Here is a 20,886-nt window from a genome sequence, read left to right as displayed (position 1 = left end):
CCAGAACCATCAATAACGCAAAACAAAAGCAAAAAACTCTGTTTGCAAAAGTGAGATCCTTTACCCATCCTGCAGCTTTACAGTTTGAAATACCCCCCTCTCAAGATCTCTGCGACAAAATAGCAGATTTCTTTGAAGAGAAAATCCATCTGATTCAGAAGGATTTCCCCACATACCAACGATCCCAGCCGCCAGCTAGACAGGAACCAGAAGACTATACTCCGGTTCATCTAAGGTCCTTTTCACAGGTCACCCTTGCTCAATCTAAGGAAGTCATCCTAGCATGCAAATCAGGCTCTCCCTCCGATTCATGTCCTCCTAGCATCCTACATCAACTGATCGACACTGTCAATCCCATCATCAATGAAATAGTTAATACTTCCCTCAGGACTGGTATCGTCCCTAGTGCATGGAAACATGGCACTGTTAAACCTCTGACGAAGAAACCTAACAAACCCCCTTCTGATCTGACCAACCTACGCCCTATCTCTCTCCTCCCAGTTTTGGGTAAAATCACAGAACAAATAGTTTACAGGGAACTCAAAGCCCACCTGGAAGCAAACAATATCCTCCACCCCCAACAATCAGGATTCCGTCCTCAGCACTCAACAGAAACAGCCCTGATCGAGTTGACTGACTCCATAAAAACCCTCCAAGACCAAAGAAAAAATGCTGTACTGATTTTGTTGGACCTCACGGCAGCGTTCGACACTATCTCCCACCAAATACTCCTAGACCGACTTAAGGACATTGGCATCGCCGACCGGGCATTGGATTGGATAATATCCTTCCTTTCTGAAAGATCACAATCCGTGAAACTAGGACCTTTCAACTCCACAGAGAAAAAGATTCGATCAGGAGTCCCACAGGGCTCCATTTTAAGCCCCCTGCTTTTTAACGTCTATCTCATACCCCTCATCTCCCTGATCGAGTCATACGGTATCACTGTTACATCCTACGCCGACGATACCCAACTTATAGTCCCGCTAGAGGAGAACTCCACAAGTGCCGAACAAAATTTAACAAACTGCCTGAAAGATGTCTTCCTGTGGATGGAAACCAACCACCTCAAATGTAATACAGGGAAGACAGAAATCCTCCCCATAGGGAAAAACGTCAACTTCTGTCCCCATCTCTGGTGGCCAAAGGACTCCACAGCCCCCCCACAGACTGTCACCACTGCAAGAAACCTTGGCGTCACCTTCGACACTAACCTGTCCTTTGACCAGCATGTCAGGACTGTCGCAGGAAGCTGTTTCGGAATCATCAAATCCCTCAAAAAATTCTTTGATTTCCTTCCAATTGAAGCCAGAAAGACGGTTACCGTGGCACTAATCCTATCTCGTATAGATTACTGCAACGGCCTCCTGGCAGGTGTGAAGAAATCCACACTCAAAAAACTCCAGAGTGTCCAACACTCGGCGGCGAGGCTCGTGCTCAAACTCCCCAGAAGATCTTCAGCCTCGTCCGCCCTGAGAACCCTCCACTGGTTGCCCCTGCACAAAAGGATCCTGTTCAAGATCCTAACCGTGGCTTTCCGGTCATTCAACCATATTGGTCCCAAGTACCTAGTCAAACGCTATCCCCACTATAATCCTCACAGGTCCCTGAGATCCTCCAACAACAACCTTCTAACACTAGTCAGGTTCAACCTAAAAACCAAAGGGGGTAAAACTCTTACCCACTTATCCTCCAAAGCATGGAACGCAATGCCCCAGCATCTGAGATCCCTGACAAAGGAAAACCAATTCAGGAAACAACTGAAAACATGGATCTTCAGCTTATCAGATGAGTATGCGCGGGACGCCATCTAATCCTGCCTTAAATTCTCCCCCCTCCGCACTCCTTCCAGTTAGCGCCAGGATGCTTCTTTCGAAGCGACAGTCGCGCTTTATAAATACCGATAAAAAAAAAAAAAAAAAAAAAATAAATCTGACCGAAACTCGGGATAATGGCTGAAAGATCGGAATCAGAGCCTGAATATCCTGAACCCGCTGTTAGGGGGGGGGGGGATAACCGAAACTGTGCAGAGTCCAGAACCGCTCCAATGAAAAGGAGCTTCTGAGAGGGGCACAAGTGTGACTGGCACGTTGATGGAGAACCCCAGTGAGTGCAGGAGGTCGACCGTAGTCTGAAGGTGGGAGACGGCTGTTTGGGGTGAGTCCGCCTTCAACAAGCAATCGTCGAAATAGGGGAAGACTGAAACCTCTGATCTGCGCAGATGAGCTGCGACCACCGCCATCACTTTCGTGAACACCCGGGGGGCGCTGGTATGGCCGAAGGGGAGCACAGTACACTGAAAGTGCTCGTGGCCTACCATGACCCGCAGGTAGCGTCGGTGGGCCGGCAGGACGGGGATGTGGAAATACACGTCGTGCAAGCCCAACGCTACCATCCAGTCTTCTGGGTCCAGGGCAGCTAGGACCTGAGCCTAAGTCAGCATCTTGAACTTCGCCTTCCGGAGGAAGCCGTTGATGCTCCGTTGGTCCAAGATAGGGCGTTAGCCCCCTTTGCCCTTCTTGAGTACCAGAAAGTAGTGGGAGTAGCAACCACGTCCTTCTTCTTCCCCAGGAACTTCCTCCTGCAAAAGTTGCAAGTGATCCCCGACATGGGGTGGTACTGAAGTGGCATGGCTGGAGAGGTCGCCTTCAAGGGGAGGGAGTAGCCCCTTCAGACGATTTGCAGCACCTACCTGTCCGACGTGATGGGGAGGTGACGAGGGACCCTGCCCCCCACTGGCCTCGAATGGGCCTGAAATGTCAGACTAGAAAGGCTTAGAGGCAGATGCTGTGGGAGCGTGTGTGGACTGACCCTGCTGGTGTCCCCCGGCACCTCCAAGGCGGTAACCACGTCCGCGACAGAGTTGAGACTGGGTCTGCGGCCTGTGGCTGGCTGGACGTGTGGGGGCGCCCCTTCCTTGGCCACGAAAGTGGCGAAAAGCGGAAGTTTTCTGGTGTTGGCCTAGGCCCAAGGACTTGGTCGTAGCCCTGGAATCCTTGAAACGCTCCAGCGCACTATCGGCTTTGTCGCCAAAGAGGAGACGGCCATCGAAGGGCATGTCCATGAGGGTGACCTGGACATTCCCCGAAAAGTTGGCGGACCTCAGCCAGGCGTGGCGGCGAACCGCCACTGTCGCTGCAATCGCCCTACCCAGCAAGTCTGTGGTGTCAACACCACACCAGATCGAGTAGCGTGCTGCATCCCGCCCTTCAGCCAGGGTTTGGGCGAGCCGTGTACGGGCCTCATCCGGGCACTGTGGCAGCACCTCCGCAACCGTGTCCCACAGAGAGTGGGTGTAACGGCCCAAAAGGCAGGCGGTGTTGACAGACCGCAGCCCCAAACTCAGGGAGGAGAACAGTTTCTTCCAAAACTGATCGTACCTTTTGGATTCCCGATCCGGAGGAGCGGTCAGAAATACGGTCTGGGATGTAGAGGCCTGGATCACCAGGCTCTTGGGGGTGGGGTGAATGGACAGAAAGCAGGGGTCGCCCGGAGCCGGGCGGTGGCGTCGGGCTCCGTTATGATCCACAGGGAGGCCTGTGGAGTGCTTGCACCAGGTGCCCATCAGAACGTCTGGGAGGGCTTTTTTAAACGGCAGTAGAGGCTCCAAGGAGCTTGACTGCTGTTTGAGCACCTCAGTGAGGAGGTTAGTCCTCACAGCCGCGACTGGGAGCTCAAGAACCAAGGCCTTGGCCGCCCTGTTCAACATCACACTGTAAGCAGCCCCCCTCCTCCGAAGCCACGGAGGGAGGAGAGATGTATTCAGTGTCGGGCTAAGTGTCCAGACCACTGGCCTCCCACAGCTCTTCGGCCCAGTCCTGGCTCGACTGGCACCACAGTTCCAGAGGGTCCTCAGACCCCTCCCAGTCTTCCTTGTCATCCATTTCCTGGTAGTCAGGTAAAAATGATGGATCCGGTTCTCAGGTAAGGCCTTGCCATTCTACGCCTGTCCGACGACGGACCCGGACTGGGACTGAAACTGGGGACGTCGTCCGGAGGCTGCGCCGAGAGCGACACCCTCTGGGTCGGCGCCAGCGGAGGAGTCTTGAGGTCGACTGGCGACGACTCGGATCCAGGCCTGGATCCTGTGGGGCCCTGCGGCATCGGGACCGGAGTGGACGGTGCCGGGGCCTAAGCACCCGACGGCACCTGAGCCGATAACCCGACGGCACCGGGGCCGGAGCTCCCGACGGCACCGGAGCCGCCGGCCCGCTAGGGCTCCCAGTCTGACCCGCAGAGCCCGAAGGCACCTCAACAGGGTCCAACGGAGGAAAGTGAGTCCTCATGGCCACGAGGAAGTCACGTATCTCACCCAGCGCAGTGTGCAGCATAGGGACCGGCAGGTGTGGAACTGCATGCGGCGCTTGCGGCTTTAGTGGAGCCGTATGGGCGTGTCGCCTGAACTCCCAGCCACATCGCCTCCTCGACTTCTTTTTCAAATGCCTCGACTTACCTGAGGACTTGGACCCCGACAAGTGGTGGGGAATTGTGTAGCGGCGATGACTGAGGCTCCGCGACCAGTCCCTCTACTTCCTCCTCGACCAGGACCTCGAGCGGCACGGAGCAGACTGCCGGAGCTTGAGCAGCTTACGGGACCGCTCCAGTCTAGCCTTCGAGGTCAAGGCCCGGCAGTCAGGGCACAACTTGTCATCATGGTCGGTCCAGAGGCAGTAAAGGCACCGACGGTGGGGGTCGGTTACCGACATCAAGCGGTGACGGGGTCTGTCACCGACATCAAGCGGTGACCGGTCTCGCAAGGTTTAAAACCAGGCATCCCTATCGGCACCGCGAGTCGAAGGTCGACTCAAAATGCGATCAAAATAGATCAAAAAAGTTAGTCAAAAAATGAGTAAGAGTACTGCTCTTCCCGGATCTGCTCTTGCTGGAGTGGAAAAAAGAAGAACTGACATCAGCGCGCGAGGGCGGCGGCGAAGTACTCAGACGACGTCATTCCGGCGATCATGACACGGACAACTGGCGCGGAGCCGCAGACGATGCCTACCGACGTGCAGGACTACTGCTGACGAAAACGTTACGGATCCAGTATGATGCCTGGGGGTAAGTCTAGGGTAAGGAATCTAACACTAACTTGTTTCTTTCAGATAGGGGTCTATGAGAATCACATGCGAGTGGGTCCTTGTCTGATTTCAGAATTGTGACGATTAGGGCCTCCCTGAGAATAGGAGGAAGCGCTCCTCTTTCAAGGGACTGCAAGAGTGGGGCTAGAAGGAAAATAAATCAACTTATAACAATGTGTACCAATCAAGGTCTACAATACTACTGGTGAAAATAACAGACATGGTGAGAAGCACCAAAATCCACGCCCTTCAGCAAATGGGAGCATATGAAATACAAAACAGTAGTAAGTAGTCAGAAAATAAATATACACACACAAATCAATGTATACCACACGGAGGGTGAGAATAACATTCATGAGGTGAGCGATTCACCGGAATTCGCCTTGTGCAAATGGGGAGTGTATGGAAAACCCAAAACACACTCGAAAGAAGTGCACAAACCACAGCCCAAGTTATTGTACTGTAACACGCTGGAGGGGATTACCGCAATGCACTGCCAAATATCAATTAATTATGGCAAATTAGGGCGTGCGAATCCCTGCATCCGCACTAGGAAAGAATTTTTGTTTTCAAGAACAGGTGTGCGAATCATCACATTGACAAAAGGAAAAGTGAAGATTTGAAGAAAAGGTGTGCGACTCACAGCGATCTGCTGCACAGGTTACCTTTCCTTTTCTGCGGTGGACCCGAAGATATTCCGGAATAACGATGTTCAGCATGAGCTGAATACTGGGTTGCCAAGCACAAGTTTGCTGTTTGATTTGTGAAACAACTCAGCCGTGGTCCGTGTTGCCTAGCACTCGCCTGCGTCAGCTAAGCTTCATAGGAAAGGGCCAACCACACAAGCCTGAATGAGCAGACTCAAGTGAACGGGACACTCCCTCACGCACACTTCTAAGCGCGAGGATTCCAAAAAGTGTGGGCTGGCATACTCAGCTTAAAAGGATCCCACAAACTCCACTTGGGTACAACGCCTCACAAACTAAAGGCAATGCCCAACAGAGAATTGGCACAAACTCTGCATTGTTACAGTACCTCAGAAGTTGATGACCGAAAATGCTGGCAGCTCCCAAATCAGTGCCTCAGTCTTTTATAACAGCTTCTCCAGCTCATCGCCACTGAAAGGAAGACCTCGGTAGGCTGGTAAGTTTCCACACTTTAATGAAGATACAAACAGTTTATTTATTTATTTATTTATGCATTTTATAAAGTGCACAAATACCCGTAGGTGTCTTGGCGCTGAGGACTGACTGACCAGTTAGACACAGGTAGGTAGGTATATGACCGACCAGGCAGGAAAACCACAGCCAACTGCCAGATTGTTTCAACAATAACATTCCGGGCATAACAGGATTCTGGCCCAAGATTCCAGTCCCAACTAAGGGGAGAAAAGGGGGAGGGGGTCGGTCTTCCAATGTATGGCGACAGAGTTTCGCTTTGTGCTCCCGGATTGGCTTGAGGTACGTCAAGAAAGAGTCGCTGCAAGTCAGTCGTGTTCTGAACCCAGACACCCCAGGCAAACCGACTGGGGATAAATCAGAAATTCTTCACTAGGCTTAAACCCTGCAGATTTTGGAGGGGGCACTGCCCTAGCAGGAGAACTGAGGGAGCATACATCTTCTCCAGGTGTACCCTATGGCGCAGTTCTCTCCAAGCGCAGACCATGCAAAAAATATTTTGTTTGAAAAACACATTCTCAGAGAAATTAGAGGTAGCTCCGGATTTTCTGATATTGGTGTGACAACAAAGGATATGTTAGTGCACATGGGTTGTAGCTACTTAGGAACACAATTTTTAATTCCAGAGATGAACTATGGTGACGCAGAGCTGCCAGCACCACCTGCTAGTACGCAGGTGTACTGCTTAAGAATTTCCAGATACAGTCCAATTCCTGGGAAAATATTCGAAAGATGAGGAATAGGAGGTTGGGAGCCTCTATCAACGTAGAACAAGTATTTGCAATGCAATCAGTCTCGCCTTTGGGACCTTTTATGTATTTAGCTATGTAGCTTATAAGCCTGGGTGCTGAAACATCTACTGTTCTTCAACATTGAGGGAAAGTAAGCACCAAACTGCGTGACACACCAGGTATGGGAACACATGGAGAGAAATATTGCCGTTTAGCAGTAACTGGCTTAGTCCAAAGCTGTGCTTTTAATATAAAAACAGGGCCTTCGGTGGTCATATCACTGAACATACAAGATTTGAAAATATATTGTCTACGGGTGCTTGTGGAAGACAATTTCTATGGACTGGAATCTAGAGAATGTTGAAGTGATTCTGGTATTTTACTGACCTCTGCTGGTTGACAGAAAAAGAAAAAAAGAAAGTCCATCAGCAGAAAGCAATGCTGGTATTTTACAGACCTCTGCTGGTCGTTTTCTATCAAGACAGTTAAAAAGAGGCAGTTGAACAGAAAAAAAAGTAGCAAAGCGGAAGCAGACATCCTAGGGATGTTCTCCAGAGCCCACAAAGTACATACATGTGGAAAACGCTACTTACCCAGTATGCATATGTTCTTGGCATATAGAGCTGTAGAATCGTATGCTTTTGCATAAATCGCCATCTAGTGTTGGGTCCAGATATGTGCACTTTGTTTATCTTCTAAGAAGTCTTTCCAGTCACGAGGTAAGTGACTCCTCCTTTCGGAGATAGTGTGCATGGGCATAGACTCCATTGTTAGATTGTTTTCCCACAGAGGGTGATAAAGGAGTTAGTAAGAGTGGTAAGGCGGCGATGTCCATGAATGCATGTATCCAAGTAAGATGTTACTGCAACAGGTACAAGTACCCGGGGATGTGGGCGGGCGCATACGACTCTTACAGCTCTATATGCCAAGAACAGAGGCATACTGGTTAAGTAGCATTTTCCATTCGAGGCATATGAGCTGTAGATCATATGCTTTTGCATAGACTACATAGCAGTTGTCTCCCAAAGCGGTGGTTAACCTGTAGCTGTTGCAGTTGTCTGAAATAGTGTACGTAAAACAGTTTGGCCTACTCTAGCTTGCTGTGCTGCCAATACATCCACAGAATGATGTTTTGTGAATGTGTGAGATGTAGACCATTTTGCAGCTTTGCATATATCATCGATGGGTATATTTCCTAGGAATGCTAAAGAAGCCCCCAGTTAGCGTGTAGATGTGTGCTCTAGGGGAACTGGTAATGTTTGTTTAGCCTTTGCATAGCATATTTGAATGCACTTGACTATCCACTTTGCAATACCTGATTTTGATATAGGATTGCCTTTGTGTGGTGGAGCCAAAGCGACAAAAAGCTGATTTATGTTACGGAAAGGTTTTGTCCTTTCAATGTAATAAAGCAATGCTCTTTTCACATCTAATGTGTGTAGTGCACATTCAGCTACTGAATCTGGTTGAGGGAAGAACACAGGCAACTCAACAGATTGATTGAAATGAAAGCACAAATCACTTTAGGAAAGAATTTAGGATTGGTCAGAAGAACTACTCTGTTTTAATAATTTTTTTTTTTAAGTTCTTCTATAGTTAATGCCTGAAGTTCCCCCACTTTTCTGAATGATGTAACAGCAATTAGGAAAGTAACTTTCCATGTGCGAAATTGTAGTTCACATCTGTGCAATGGCTCAAAGGGAGAACCCATTAGTCTGGTGAGAACAATGTCGAGATTCCACACTGGAGCAGGTGGACGTCTCGGGGAATGACTTTAGTCCCTCCATAAATGCTTTATTGACAGGTACTCTAAAAAGAGATAGAGGTTGTCTATTTTGGAGATATGCGGCTAGTTGTAAACATATGGACGTGTGTGCTAAATTGGAACAATGTAGATGTAACAAATAGCATATGTTTTGTACAGAAGCATCAAGCGGGTTGATGAGGTTATTACAGTTAATCAAACACCCCTTCCACTTTGCTGCATAGCAGGCTCTTGTGGTAGAACTTCCTAGCTTCTTTGATAATATTCATACAGTCTGGCGATAGATTAAAATAGCCAAACTCTAGGACTTAAGGTGCCAGATCGCCAGAGTGAGTTGATTGGGGTCTGGGTGTCTTATGTCTCCATGCTCTGTGTGAAAGAGATAGGACCATGGTTGACGTGCCCATGTGGGAGCACGAATATGTTACTTACCAGTATGCATCTGTTCTTGGCATGTAGGGCTGCTGACATTCATATCTGTGCATAGATCGCCGCCTAGTGTTGGGTCCGGATGATTGCACATTGTTGTCCTGGAAGAGTCTTCGAAGTATCACGAGATAGGTGGCTCCTCCCTGGACTACAGTCCGCATGGGCATCCTCTCCATCCTCCGATTGTTTTTCGCCATTGTGGCAGAGATGAAGTGTAGTACAGTAAGTGATGACCATGCCAAGAGTAATTCCGAGTGCTGCAGCCGCTACAGGCGCCGGGGAGGAGGGCGGGCGATATGAATGTTAGCAGCCCTACATGCCAAGAACAGATGCATACTGGTAAGTAGCATATTCGGTTCGAGGCATGTGGGCTGCTGAATTCATATCTGTGCATAGAATATATAGCAGTCCCTCTATTAGCGGCGGCTGCCTGTGCCAGCTGCAGCAGTCTGAAAAAGTGTTGTTAGAACAGCTTGTCCTACAGCTGCCTGCTGTTTGGAGTGCACATCTACGCAGTAGTGTTTGGTAAATGTATGTATGGTAGACAATGTGGCTGCTCTACAGATTTCCTCTAAAGGAATTTTTCCCAGGAAAGCCATGGATGCCCCTAACTTTCGTTTTGAGTGGGCTCTTGGGGGAATCGTTAATGTGAGCTTAGCCTTATGATAGCAAATCTGTATGCACTTAACGATCCATCTGGCTATACCTGCTTTTGAAATGGGGTTGCCTTTGTGTTGTGGTGAAAAGGCAACAAACAGTTGTTTTGTCTTCCTGAAATCTTTTGTCCTATCTATGTAGTACATGAGAGCTCTTTTACGTCTAGTGTGTGGAGCATTCTCTCCGCCACTGAATCTGGAAGAACACTGGCAGTTCTAGAGTTTGATTGATATGGAACTGTGAAACCACCTTAGGCAGAAACTTAGGGTTAGTGCGTAGCACCACCCTGTTGGAGTGAACCTGTATGAATGGCTCTTGGATAGTTAGTGCTTGTAATTCACTAACTCGTCATAGCGATGTGATTGCTATTAGGAAAGCCACTTTCCACGTTAAGAATTGTATCTTGCATGAGTGTAGAGGCTCAAAAGGTGGACCCATCAGTCTGGTAAGGACCACATTCAGGTTCCATACAGGTGCTGGTGGGTGTCTGGGAGGAATAACTCGTTTGAGTCCCTCCAGAACAGCTTTGATGGCAGGCACTCTGAAAAGTGAGAGATGCTGCCTGTTTTGGAGATAAGCTGCTATTGCGGATAAATGTATACGTATCGAAGCGTAGGCCAGATTGCATTTGTATAGATGTAATAGATAACAGATGATGTTGTGGGAAGATGCAGCTAGCGGATTAATGTCGTTATTGGCACAATAAATGACGAATCGCTTCCATTTCGCTGCATAACATGCTCTAGTTGTGGGCCTCCTTGCCTCTCTTATGATATCCATACAGTCAGGAGGCAGGTTGAGGTAGCCAAATTCTAAGACCTCAGGAGCCAGATCGCCAGGTTGAGCTGTTGCGGATCTGGATGCTGAATGTCGCCATGGTTCTGCGTCAAAAGTCTGGGTGTGAGTTGTAGCCTTTGATGAGGTACCACGGAGAGTTCTAGAAACGTGGTGTACCATGGTTGGCGTGCCCACGTTGGAGCAACCAGGATGAGAGTCATCGAGTGTTGCCTCAGTTTGCGTGCCACTAGCGGTATTAGCGGTGCTGGGGGGAAAGCTTACGCAAATATGCCTGACCAGTTCATCCATATCGCATTTCCCTGCGACTGTGGGTGTGGGAACCTGGCGGCAAAGCTTTGGTATTTTGCGTTTTCCCTTGTGGCGAATAGGTCTATCTCTGGATGACCCCACTGCTGGAAGTACGGTTGGAGTACTGATGGATGTATCTCCCACTCGTGCATCTGGTGGCTGTGCCTGCTGAGCAGGTCTGCCATCTGATTGTCCTTGCCTGGGAGGTGTTCTGCCATGAGGAAGATATTTCTCTGAATGGCCCACTTCCACATGCTCCGAGCCAGATGAGACACATGTGGAGAGTGTGTACCTCCCTGCTTCTGTATGTAGTACATGGCAGTCATGTTGTCCATCCGGATCAACACTACTTTGTTGCACAAATGCACTTTGAATGCTTTCATTGCCATGAAGATTGCCATCAGTTGCAGTAGGTTGAAGTGCATCTTTTTCTGCTGTGTTGTCCATAGTCCCTGCACTGTGTAGTGGAGTACATGAGCTCCCCATCCCTGGAGAGATGAGTCCGTCGTCAGTATTATTTGTGGTACAGGCTCTTGGAACGGTCGGCCCCTGCAAAGGTTTTGTTGGTTCCACCAATGCAGAGAGCTGTATGCACGACCGGTCACCAACACTGAATGAATGAATGAATGAAAGAAAATATTTGTAGAGCGCACGATGGCCAAAACGGCTTCCTGGCGCTGAGAGCTCTAAGGAACAGAACAGACTGGGCCAGGAGGTTTAGCGGGTGTAGGCCAGGGCAAACAGAAAAGTTTTGAGTGCTTTACGGAAGTGTGAGAAGATAGGGATAGAGCGCATGGAGAGAGGAAGGGCGTTCCAGAACCGGGGTGCAAGAACAGAGAATCTAGTTCCACCAGTGCGAGTTTTGTGGGAACGGGGAACAGTGAGGAGGGCAGAGGAAGATGAACGGAGAGTGCGGGCAGGGGTGTGAAAGGAAATCTTAATTGTCCGTGAGCCTGATTCCACTGACGTGCTAAGCACTCCTGAAGCGGACGCATGTGTAGTCTCGCGTGATGGACTATGAAGATGCAGGAGGCAATCATGCCTATCAACTGCATGAACACTCGTGCTGGAAGCGAGTGTTGTGGTTTGACTTTCTGTATCCGCAATTGCATGCTGTTGATCCTCACTGAATTTGGCTGTGCTTTGGCTGCCAGAGTGTCTATTGTCGCGCCCAAGTACTGCCGTACGTGGGCGGGCTGAAGGTGGGACTTTGGATAATTCAGTGAAAACCCCAGATTGTGAAGGTGAATGGTGTGGGACATGTGGGTGGCACATTGCTGGGCCGACTTTGCTTGGATAAGCCAGTCGTCCAGATAAGGGTAGACGTGAACGTTCTGTCTCCGTAGGTGTGCAGCCACTGTTGCTAGGCACTTGGTAAACACCCTGGGTGCTGTTGTCACTCCGAAAGGGAAGACTTTGAACTGATAATGCTGATCCTGAATGGTAAAATCGGAGATATTTTCCTGATGACGGGTGTACCGGTATATGGAAATATCCATCCTTTAGATCTAGTGTTACGATGAAATCTCCCTGACTGAGTAACGGTAGAAGCTGCTGTAATGTGAGCATGTGAAAATGTTCTGACAAGATGTATTGGTTTAGGGGCCTGAGGTCCAGTATGTGTCTGAGGGACCCGTCCTTTTTTGGGATCAAGAAGTACAGCGAGTACACCCCTGTACCTCTTTGTTCTACAGGTACGAGCTCTATGGCTCCTTTTTGCAGCATGCGGACTACCTCTTGCTGTAATAACTGTATATGCTCTGTGGACATAGGACGGTGTCTTGGGGGTTTGTTGGGTGGAGTGGATGTTAACTCCAGACAATAACCGTACTGGATAAGCTGCCTCACCCACCTGTCTGTAGTGATGGATTTCCAAACCGGCAGGAACAGTTGTAGTCTCCCCCCGACCGGTGTTATATGGTCGGGGGGTAGTGACAAGACATCACTGTTTGTTAGTGGCGGAGGATCGGGAGTTGTTGTTTCCACGACCTCTGCCCTTGGTGCTGTTTCCACGATAGCCACCCCTATTGTTCTTGTTGTAGGTGGTCTGCGTGCCTCCTTTACTGTATTGTGTCTGCTGGGACACCTGGCCTCTGGAAGCTCCTCTATTGGTGGAGCGACAAAAATAACCACCCCTGAACTGCTGTGACTGTAGAGCCCCCATAGACTTAGCAGTCTCAGTGTCCTTTTTAATTCTTTCTAAGGTGGTGTCCACTTCTGGGCCAAATAAGTAATCAGGGTTAACTGGCTGATTGAGTATGGTGGTTTGTATCTCAGGCTTGAAGCCAGAGATTCTCAGCCAGGCGTGTCTCCGCAACATAACACTTGTATTAATAGCCCTGGCTGCAGTGTCTGCTGCGTCTAGCGCACACTTAATAGATGCGTTGGATCTAAGTTTCCCTTCTTGTATTAGCATTTCCGCTGCCTCCTTGTACTCATCTGGTAAGTGTTGTAACAGGGTCTCAAGTGTATCATAATGAGCCCTGTCGTATCTGGCTAAGAGTGCCTGTGTGTTGGAGATTCGCCAGACATTGGCCGCTTGAGCCGCCACCCTGTTCCCTGAGGCTTCTAGCACTTTAGATTCCTTATCAGGGGGAGGAGCATCGTCCGTGGTTTGCGAGTTCGCTCTTTTACGAGCATTTGAAACAACTGGAGAGTCCAATGGCAACTGTCCCCTGATATATGTAGGGTCCACTAGTGCTGGTTTGTATTTTTTTTCAATCCTGGGGTTCACCACTCTTGCCCTTGTGGTCTCCTTAAAGATCTCTCCAGCGTGTTTTAAGACACCTTTCAGCATGGGTAGAGTTTTGACAGTTCTCTCTGAGCTCGAGAAGGTGTCAAATAAAAAGTCCTCTTCTATAGGGTAGGAGTGGAGTTGGACATCGTGATTTTTTGCTGCCCTCTCAATAAGTGCGTTAAACGCAGCCGTGTCTTCTGTAGGTGATGTTTTAACAGCATAGATATGACTGTCAGGGGCATTTTGTGGCTACCCTGGGTCAACAGTGTCTGTCCAGGGCTCAGTGTGGTCTTCTGGATCACTGTCTACAGGATAACTGTAATCCTCATTGTCATCATCCCCTACATCCACATCTGAATGTGTGGGTGAAAAAGGAGCAGGTTCTTGTCCATATTTTTGTAGAGGTTCAAAAACAAGAGGTGATGTTGCAGAATCCCTCGTCGATGAATTGCCTAGACTGATCCTCCTGCAGAGGCTGTCTATGCTTTGTGGCCTCTTCAGTAGTTGTAGGCTTTGGCCCCATGGACACCTTCTTGGCAGCTTCAATGGCTGTCTTTGGGGCGAACGCCTTAGGTGTGACTGGCGGCGCCAGTATAAACTTGATCGGTGCCGACGCCTTCGGAGTCTTACTGACCGTCTTTGGGGGTGGAGTGGCCTTCGGTCCGACAGCTATAGCTTTCTCTTTAATGCGCTGCAGCGAGTCCGACAACTGTTGTGAAAAAGAGGCGAATGGTTGTGTCAACTTGACGGGGTCCTTAGAGCCACTGTGTGCTTTGGGCTCGAGGTCTTTGCTGACATTTGCTTTGTCGAGTCGACGCTTAGCGACCTCTCCGGGTCGATAGCACTTTTTTGTTTCGTGGAAGCCGATGGTTCAGAAGCCTTCGATCCGCTCAAAGTAAGTTGTACTTTCGGTTTTGTTTCCGGTGCTTTCGGTTTTGTGGCCACAGATGTTTTTTGTTTCGATTTTGATCGATCAACCAATGGCTCTTTTGAATTGTCCGTAGCCGGGCTTTGAAGCGAGGCCGTCGAACTATGCGCTTGATCTTGGGTAAGGCCTTGTGGCGATCCCTCGACCTGAGCCTTATAGAGTGTTTTAGTCTCGGCCCCCATACCAACGGTTGGGCCTAGCTCCTCGCTCGAGCTATCTTCTACGACCATAAAGGCCTCATCTCCTCATCCTCCGCGTCATAACTGGAGTCAATCTCCGATGCAGGATCTGACTGGTTTCCTTGAACCTCCTGCTCGACCCCCTCATCTTCCTCTGAATCGAAGATGTTCACCGGGTCAGGCGCTGTCTGCTGGGCTTCCTTCCGCGCCGAAGGCGAAGTGTATTTTTGGACCGGTACCGAGAACAAGCCATACAGTTGGCTTCATCGTGATCCGGAGACAGGCACTTGTTGCACACCGGGTGGACATCGATGTGAGGATACTTGGAGTTGCAAACGGGACATCTATTGAATGGGCTCCGTTCCATCATCGATCGTCGATAAGGCCTTTGGCATCGACCGGGCCTTTGGTGCTGAATAGCCACGCAGCTCTTCTTGACGTCCGGCTCGAGAATTGAGCTGGAACGAGTACTCTGCACCGATCGCAAAGACAATACTGACGATACCTAGAGGCCTTTTGGCCAATTATAAAGTTTTCTATCGATTCCGAACTGGAGTTAATAAATATACATCCGAACCCAATGGCGGAAAAAAACAATCTGAGGATGGAGAGGATGCCCATGCGCACTGTAGTCCAGGGGGAGGAGCCACCTATCTCGTGATACTTCGAAGACTCTTCCAGGACAACAATGTGCAATCATCCGGACCCAACACTAGGCGGCGATCTATGCACAGATATGAATTTAGAAGCCCACATGCCTCGAACACTAGGATTAGTGTCAGGGAGTTTCTGAACCACTAATGGAATGAGTGGGAGACGCTGTAGGAAGGTGGATACCCAACTATGGTTGCCCCCAACTTTTTTGCCTGGTGTTTTGCTGGTTTTTCGACTTAGTTGACCTGGGACCCTGCTATTCAGGGCCCCAGGCCTCCTGCTCTCTCTGTAAAATGGATTCCATGTACCTTAGGTACATATCTAATTGGATACTGAGTCACCTGATCAGTCCCTGTACAGTGTACCTTCGGTACCCAGGGCATAGGTGTACCCAGGGCCTACCAGGGGCTGCAGCATGTATTATGACACCCCTGGCTGGCCATCCAAATCTGACACAACTGGCTGCACGACAGCTGGGGCAAGGTGGTGTAATCACCCTTTGCTTTAGATATAGTATTCCTATATCTAACCCTAAAGTGGACACATGTATTCCTATCAGTCACTCCTATGGCAGGCCTTAACAATCCTGGAGGCAGAGTGCTTGGAATTATGTGAGATGGTGCTCTGGCATGAGCTGAGCCCGTCTGCAGCTTGCGGAACCAAGTCCTAATAGTTGTTCTATGATAACGCGTACCATATACTCTTAAGTGCATTATAATCCTCGTGGTTACTTGCTATCTTTGGTATCGCTTTATCAAAACAGGTCGAGTAAGGTGTCGTACGAATTGGAATACTAACCCCTCGCCAATTCTGGCGACGGGGTTAGCATTCCACCCTTCTAGAGGGACACGACATGTATGTAACTGGGAACCCCGGTTAAAGTTAACTCGAGCCTCAGCATCACAAAATGGATGCTGCCACCACAGACAAGTCTGACCTCCTGCTGCTGGGAGTCCTTCCAGCGAGGAGAGCTTGGACAAAGGGTTTCCTGTCAGGGGCGGTGCTAGCACCATCCCAGACAGGGTTTTGTGTATCCCAGGTAGGCAGGGCTCAGGAGGAAGGTGACTGCAAGTGGCACCCCAGTGCTCACTATGCATCTGCCGGTTTGAACCAGTTCCAGGGGCACACCAGCCCCTGAGCTGGGGAAAGTCCGGACAAGGGAGAGGGGTGTAACCACCCCCCTCCTGGTCCCACCCATGGGCAGGACCTAGTCGCGTGCCAGCCCCTTTCTTTAGTATAAAGGTAGGAGCGGGCCCCCTTCCCAAATTAGATCATCTTTGAATCCTGAAACTACTTTCTACGAAAGAAACTCAAGACTTCTTCTCAAGATTTCTCCCTTGTGACTAAGGAGTAGTCACCCTGCAGCAGCAGGCACCAACTAAGTATCTTGCGGTTTGCTGAACGTCCTTCCTCCGGACCCAGACCGACCAGCACGACGAGACCCGGACTCCCTGCCCTCTCTGACCTCTACCTGCCTCTACAGCACAGCTGAGAACCGTGGGTGCGACGAGACCAGAGGACCCGGTGACCATCAGAACCAGCACGACACTGACCAAGCACGACCGCCGAGGGACCCTCGAGTGGGTGCATTGTGGTAAGAGAAGCCCCAACCCCAAGCAGCACGAGCACCGAAGACCAGCATTCCAGCATCCACCAGATCTGCGTGGGGCACTTTTGCTTCTGTGTCGCTTGCCACGTTGTCTGGTCACTTGCCCGTTGGCTAGTGACCCTCCAGACGACGTCCTACGTTTGTTTCACCGCTGGTCTAGCTCCTCTAGACTGGCCCCAGTCTCCTCCTGAAGGGGACCTTCCTCGGACCCTCCTGGTCCACTCAAGACACCATTTTGTGTCGCCACGTGGGCTTGCTGTAGCCAAGGCTTGTTGCCTCCTTCACCGGATCCGATTTACAAAAGGGGGTGGTGATGAACAGAGTGTCTGAATTGAGCAGACCACTCTTACCCAGTCCAAAGATCAGGGCTTGATCCATCACCGTTATTTATCTCACTGCCCCATCCCAGCTCAGAATCTGGCTATATGCAAATCAGTCTGTCCCTGGCCCAGTGCATCATGGGAACAGGGCAGACTAAACTACCAAGCCAATTCTTTACCAGAAAGGAGACAAGCTACCGGGGACCGGTTTCTGGCATTTCAGCCTCTTCGGCCCGGCTTGCTTGAATCCTGATGGAGCAGTGAGAAAGGGACTCATGTCTGAGTATACCCTGCCACACCTATAGTGGCCAAAATCGATTTACAAAAGGGGGTGGTGATGAACAGAGTGTCTGAATTGAGCAGACCACTCTTACCCAGTCCAAAGATCAGGGCTTGATCCATCACCGTTATTTATCTCACTGCCCCATCCCAGCTCAGAATCTGGCTATATGCAAATCAGTCTGTCCCTGGCCCAGTGCATCATGGGAACAGGGCAGACTAAACTACCAAGCCAATTCTTTACCAGAAAGGAGACAAGCTACCGGGGACCGGTTTCTGGCATTTCAGCCTCTTCGGCCCGGCTTGCTTGAATCCTGATGGAGCAGTGAGAAAGGGACTCATGTCTGAGTATACCCTGCCACACCTATAGTGGCCAAAATCGATTTACAAAAGGGGGTGGTGATGAACAGAGTGTCTGAATTGAGCAGACCACTCTTACCCAGTCCAAAGATCAGGGCTTGATCCATCACCGTTATTTATCTCACTGCCCCATCCCAGCTCAGAATCTGGCTATATGCAAATCAGTCTGTCCCTGGCCCAGTGCATCATGGGAACAGGGCAGACTAAACTACCAAGCCAATTCTTTACCAGAAAGGAGACAAGCTACCGGGGACCGGTTTCTGGCATTTCAGCCTCTTCGGCCCGGCTTGCTTGAATCCTGATGGAGCAGTGAGAAAGGGACTCATGTCTGAGTATACCCTGCCACACCTATAGTGGCCAAAATCGATTTACAAAAGGCGGATCCAGCATCGCCAGCAGCAGACATCCGACGTGGGACAGCTCGCAGACCTCCAGCCTGGTCGACATAAGCGCCCCTGGTCCGTGCAGCAGCAGAATCCAGTGTCACCTCCTCGCCTGGCTGAGTGACCTTGTCCGGTGCCATCCTGGTGCCCACCTAATCACTGGCTAGTGATTCAGAACTCTGTCCCCTCTGCTTACAGGTACTCTCCTTCACTGATCCAGTCCTTGGATCAGCCCGGAACATCTTCACTGGTCACCTGCCAGCAACTTCCACTTCAGGCTCCTGGTTCGTCAACGAGAATTCACGACGACACTTGAACCCTATGCAGCCGCAGCCCCTGGGCTAGGTAAACCGAGTACCACGGTGCTCCAGCGTAGAACAACTCTCTAAGTGTCTAGATCCACTTTCGTTTTTGACCTACCTAGTCGGGTTCGCCCGAGAACACTAACTTGGCATTTGCTAGCATCCATAGACTTTGTCCCGCATTGCGCGTGAGAGTTCCCACTCTGCACACGGCGCCCCTAGGCCTCCTGCTTCTAATCTAAGGGTTCAGCATTTTAGGCCTAGCGATTCTAAAGTTTCTGAGAACTGTTACTTACCTGCTAGTGATTCGCATTCCACTTCCATAGTATATGGTTTTTCGTGCCCCTCGGGCATTTGCGTAATTGTGCGACTTTCAGTATTTATTCAAGAGTTTTGTATTGTGCTTAGCACCCTGTCCTCATAAAGAGTCCAGGGTTGTTGTGTTATAAATAAATATCCTTTTATTTTCATAACAACTTGTGTGGTGTCCTTTCACTTGGTGTTCAAGGGGTATATGTGATGGTATAACAGCTGGCTTAACACGCCCTCTAGAGTTTAGCCTAAAGACTGCTCTTGTCCATGCTACTAGGATAGCTGGTCTATAAGGTTGACTTACAACCAATCATCAATAAGGGTCGTTTGGAATGATACACAGTGATCACTAGAATAGTGAGCACTACATATCAGGCCAACTTCTCACAGACGCGGACAAGAATAAGCAAATATTCCTGACCAGTTCATCCATAGTGCATTGCCTTTGGGCAATGGGTGTCGATACCTGGATGCAACGTTTGGGCATTTTGCTTTAGGTGTGTGGCGAACAGGTCTATGTCTGGAAAGCCCCACATTAGAAAGAACGGGAAGAGAACTTGAGGATGTAGTTCCCATTAGTGGATTTGCTGTCCGACGACTTGGGAGATCTGCCAACTGATTGTTTACTCCTGGGAGGTGTTCTGCTAGGAGACAGATTTTGTGGTGAATGGCCCATCTCCAGATGTCCTGTACTAGGTGGGACAGTTGGAAGGAGTGTGCCCCTCCCTGTTTTTGAATGTAGTACATGGCAGTCATGTTGTCTGTACAAATTAGTACAGACTTACGTACTAGCTGAACTTGAAATGCTTTCAAAGCCAGAAAAAACGCTAATAGTTCTAGAAGATTTATATGAAGTTATTTTTGTTGGGAGCTCCACATGCCTTGAATTGTGTGGGTTTGGAGATGCGCTCCCAACCGGTCAGTGATTAGTCTGCTGTTAGTACGATCTGTGGAACCAGGTCACCCTTTTAAAAGGTTTTGTGTGTTCTGCCACTTCAGAGAGCGATGGGTGCAGCAGTCTCCCAACACTAGATTCTGACAACTGACCCTGAGCCTGGTTCCACTGAAGTGCTAAGTATTCTTGTAGGGGACACATCCGAAGTCTTGCGTAGGGAACTATGAAAATGCAAGACGCCATCATTCCCAGTAATTGCATGAACACTCGAGCTGGTAAGGAGTGTTGAGGCGGGAACTGAGACATTAGGCTTTGAATATTTCGGATTCTGGCTGCATTTGGTTATGCTAGAGCTCTTTGTGTGTCTATTGTAGCTCCTAAACAATTGAGACCTGGATGGTTGGAGATGGGATTCGGTCTGATTTACTGTAAATCCTAGTTGATGAAGGAGTTGCACAGTCTTCTGTGTGTGGCGTAGACAGCTGTTGTGCAAACTGGCCTCTATGAGTCAGTCATCTAAGTATGGGAAGACGTGAACCTGTTGTCATCTCAGGTGGGCTGCGACTACTGAAACATTTTGTGAAAACCCTGGGAGCGGTTGCCACTCCGAAGGGAAGGACTTTGAATTGATAACGTTGGCCTGCTACCACAAACCTGAGTTATTTGCGGTGTGCAGGGTGTATTGGAAGATGAAAAAAGCATCCTTTAAATTCAGAGTGGATACGAAGTCGCCTTGCTGAAGGAGAGGAAGCACTTGTTGGAGTATTACCATATGAAAGTGGTCCGACTGACTATCGATTTAGTTCTCGGAGGTCCAATATAGGCCTGAGAAAGCCGTCCTTTTTGGGAATTAGAAAGTAGAGAGTACACTTCTGTTCCTTGGCATGAGTGGAATTATCGGGGTTAGGGGAAATAAGTCACTGCTTGTTTTTTGCAAGGGAGGTGCGTGTTGAATTACCTCTGCCCCTTTCCTTGCCATTGTTTCCTCTATATCCTCCTCTAAA

The 20,886-nt window shown here is 49.5% G+C and overlaps 2 protein-coding genes across 2 annotated transcripts in view; both read right to left on the bottom strand.

Annotated features, from left to right (window-relative positions):
* The window catches only part of SBNO1 (strawberry notch homolog 1), a 946,695-nt gene that overhangs the window by 668,150 nt on the left and 257,659 nt on the right, over positions 1-20,886 (bottom strand). The gene's annotated exons all lie outside the window — the stretch shown is intronic.
* LOC147679389 (uncharacterized) lies at positions 10,276-11,371 on the bottom strand. The gene is given in 2 exon segments (XM_086944717.1): positions 10,276-10,317; positions 10,319-11,371. Coding segments are annotated over 2 exon segments (1,095 nt in total).

This window comes from Lissotriton vulgaris, chromosome 11 (assembly GCF_964263255.1).
Source record: "Lissotriton vulgaris chromosome 11, aLisVul1.2, whole genome shotgun sequence".
Lineage (NCBI taxonomy): Eukaryota > Metazoa > Chordata > Amphibia > Caudata > Salamandridae > Lissotriton > Lissotriton vulgaris.
Note: the sequence above shows the minus strand (reverse complement) of the source record. Positions and strands in the feature narration are given on the sequence as shown.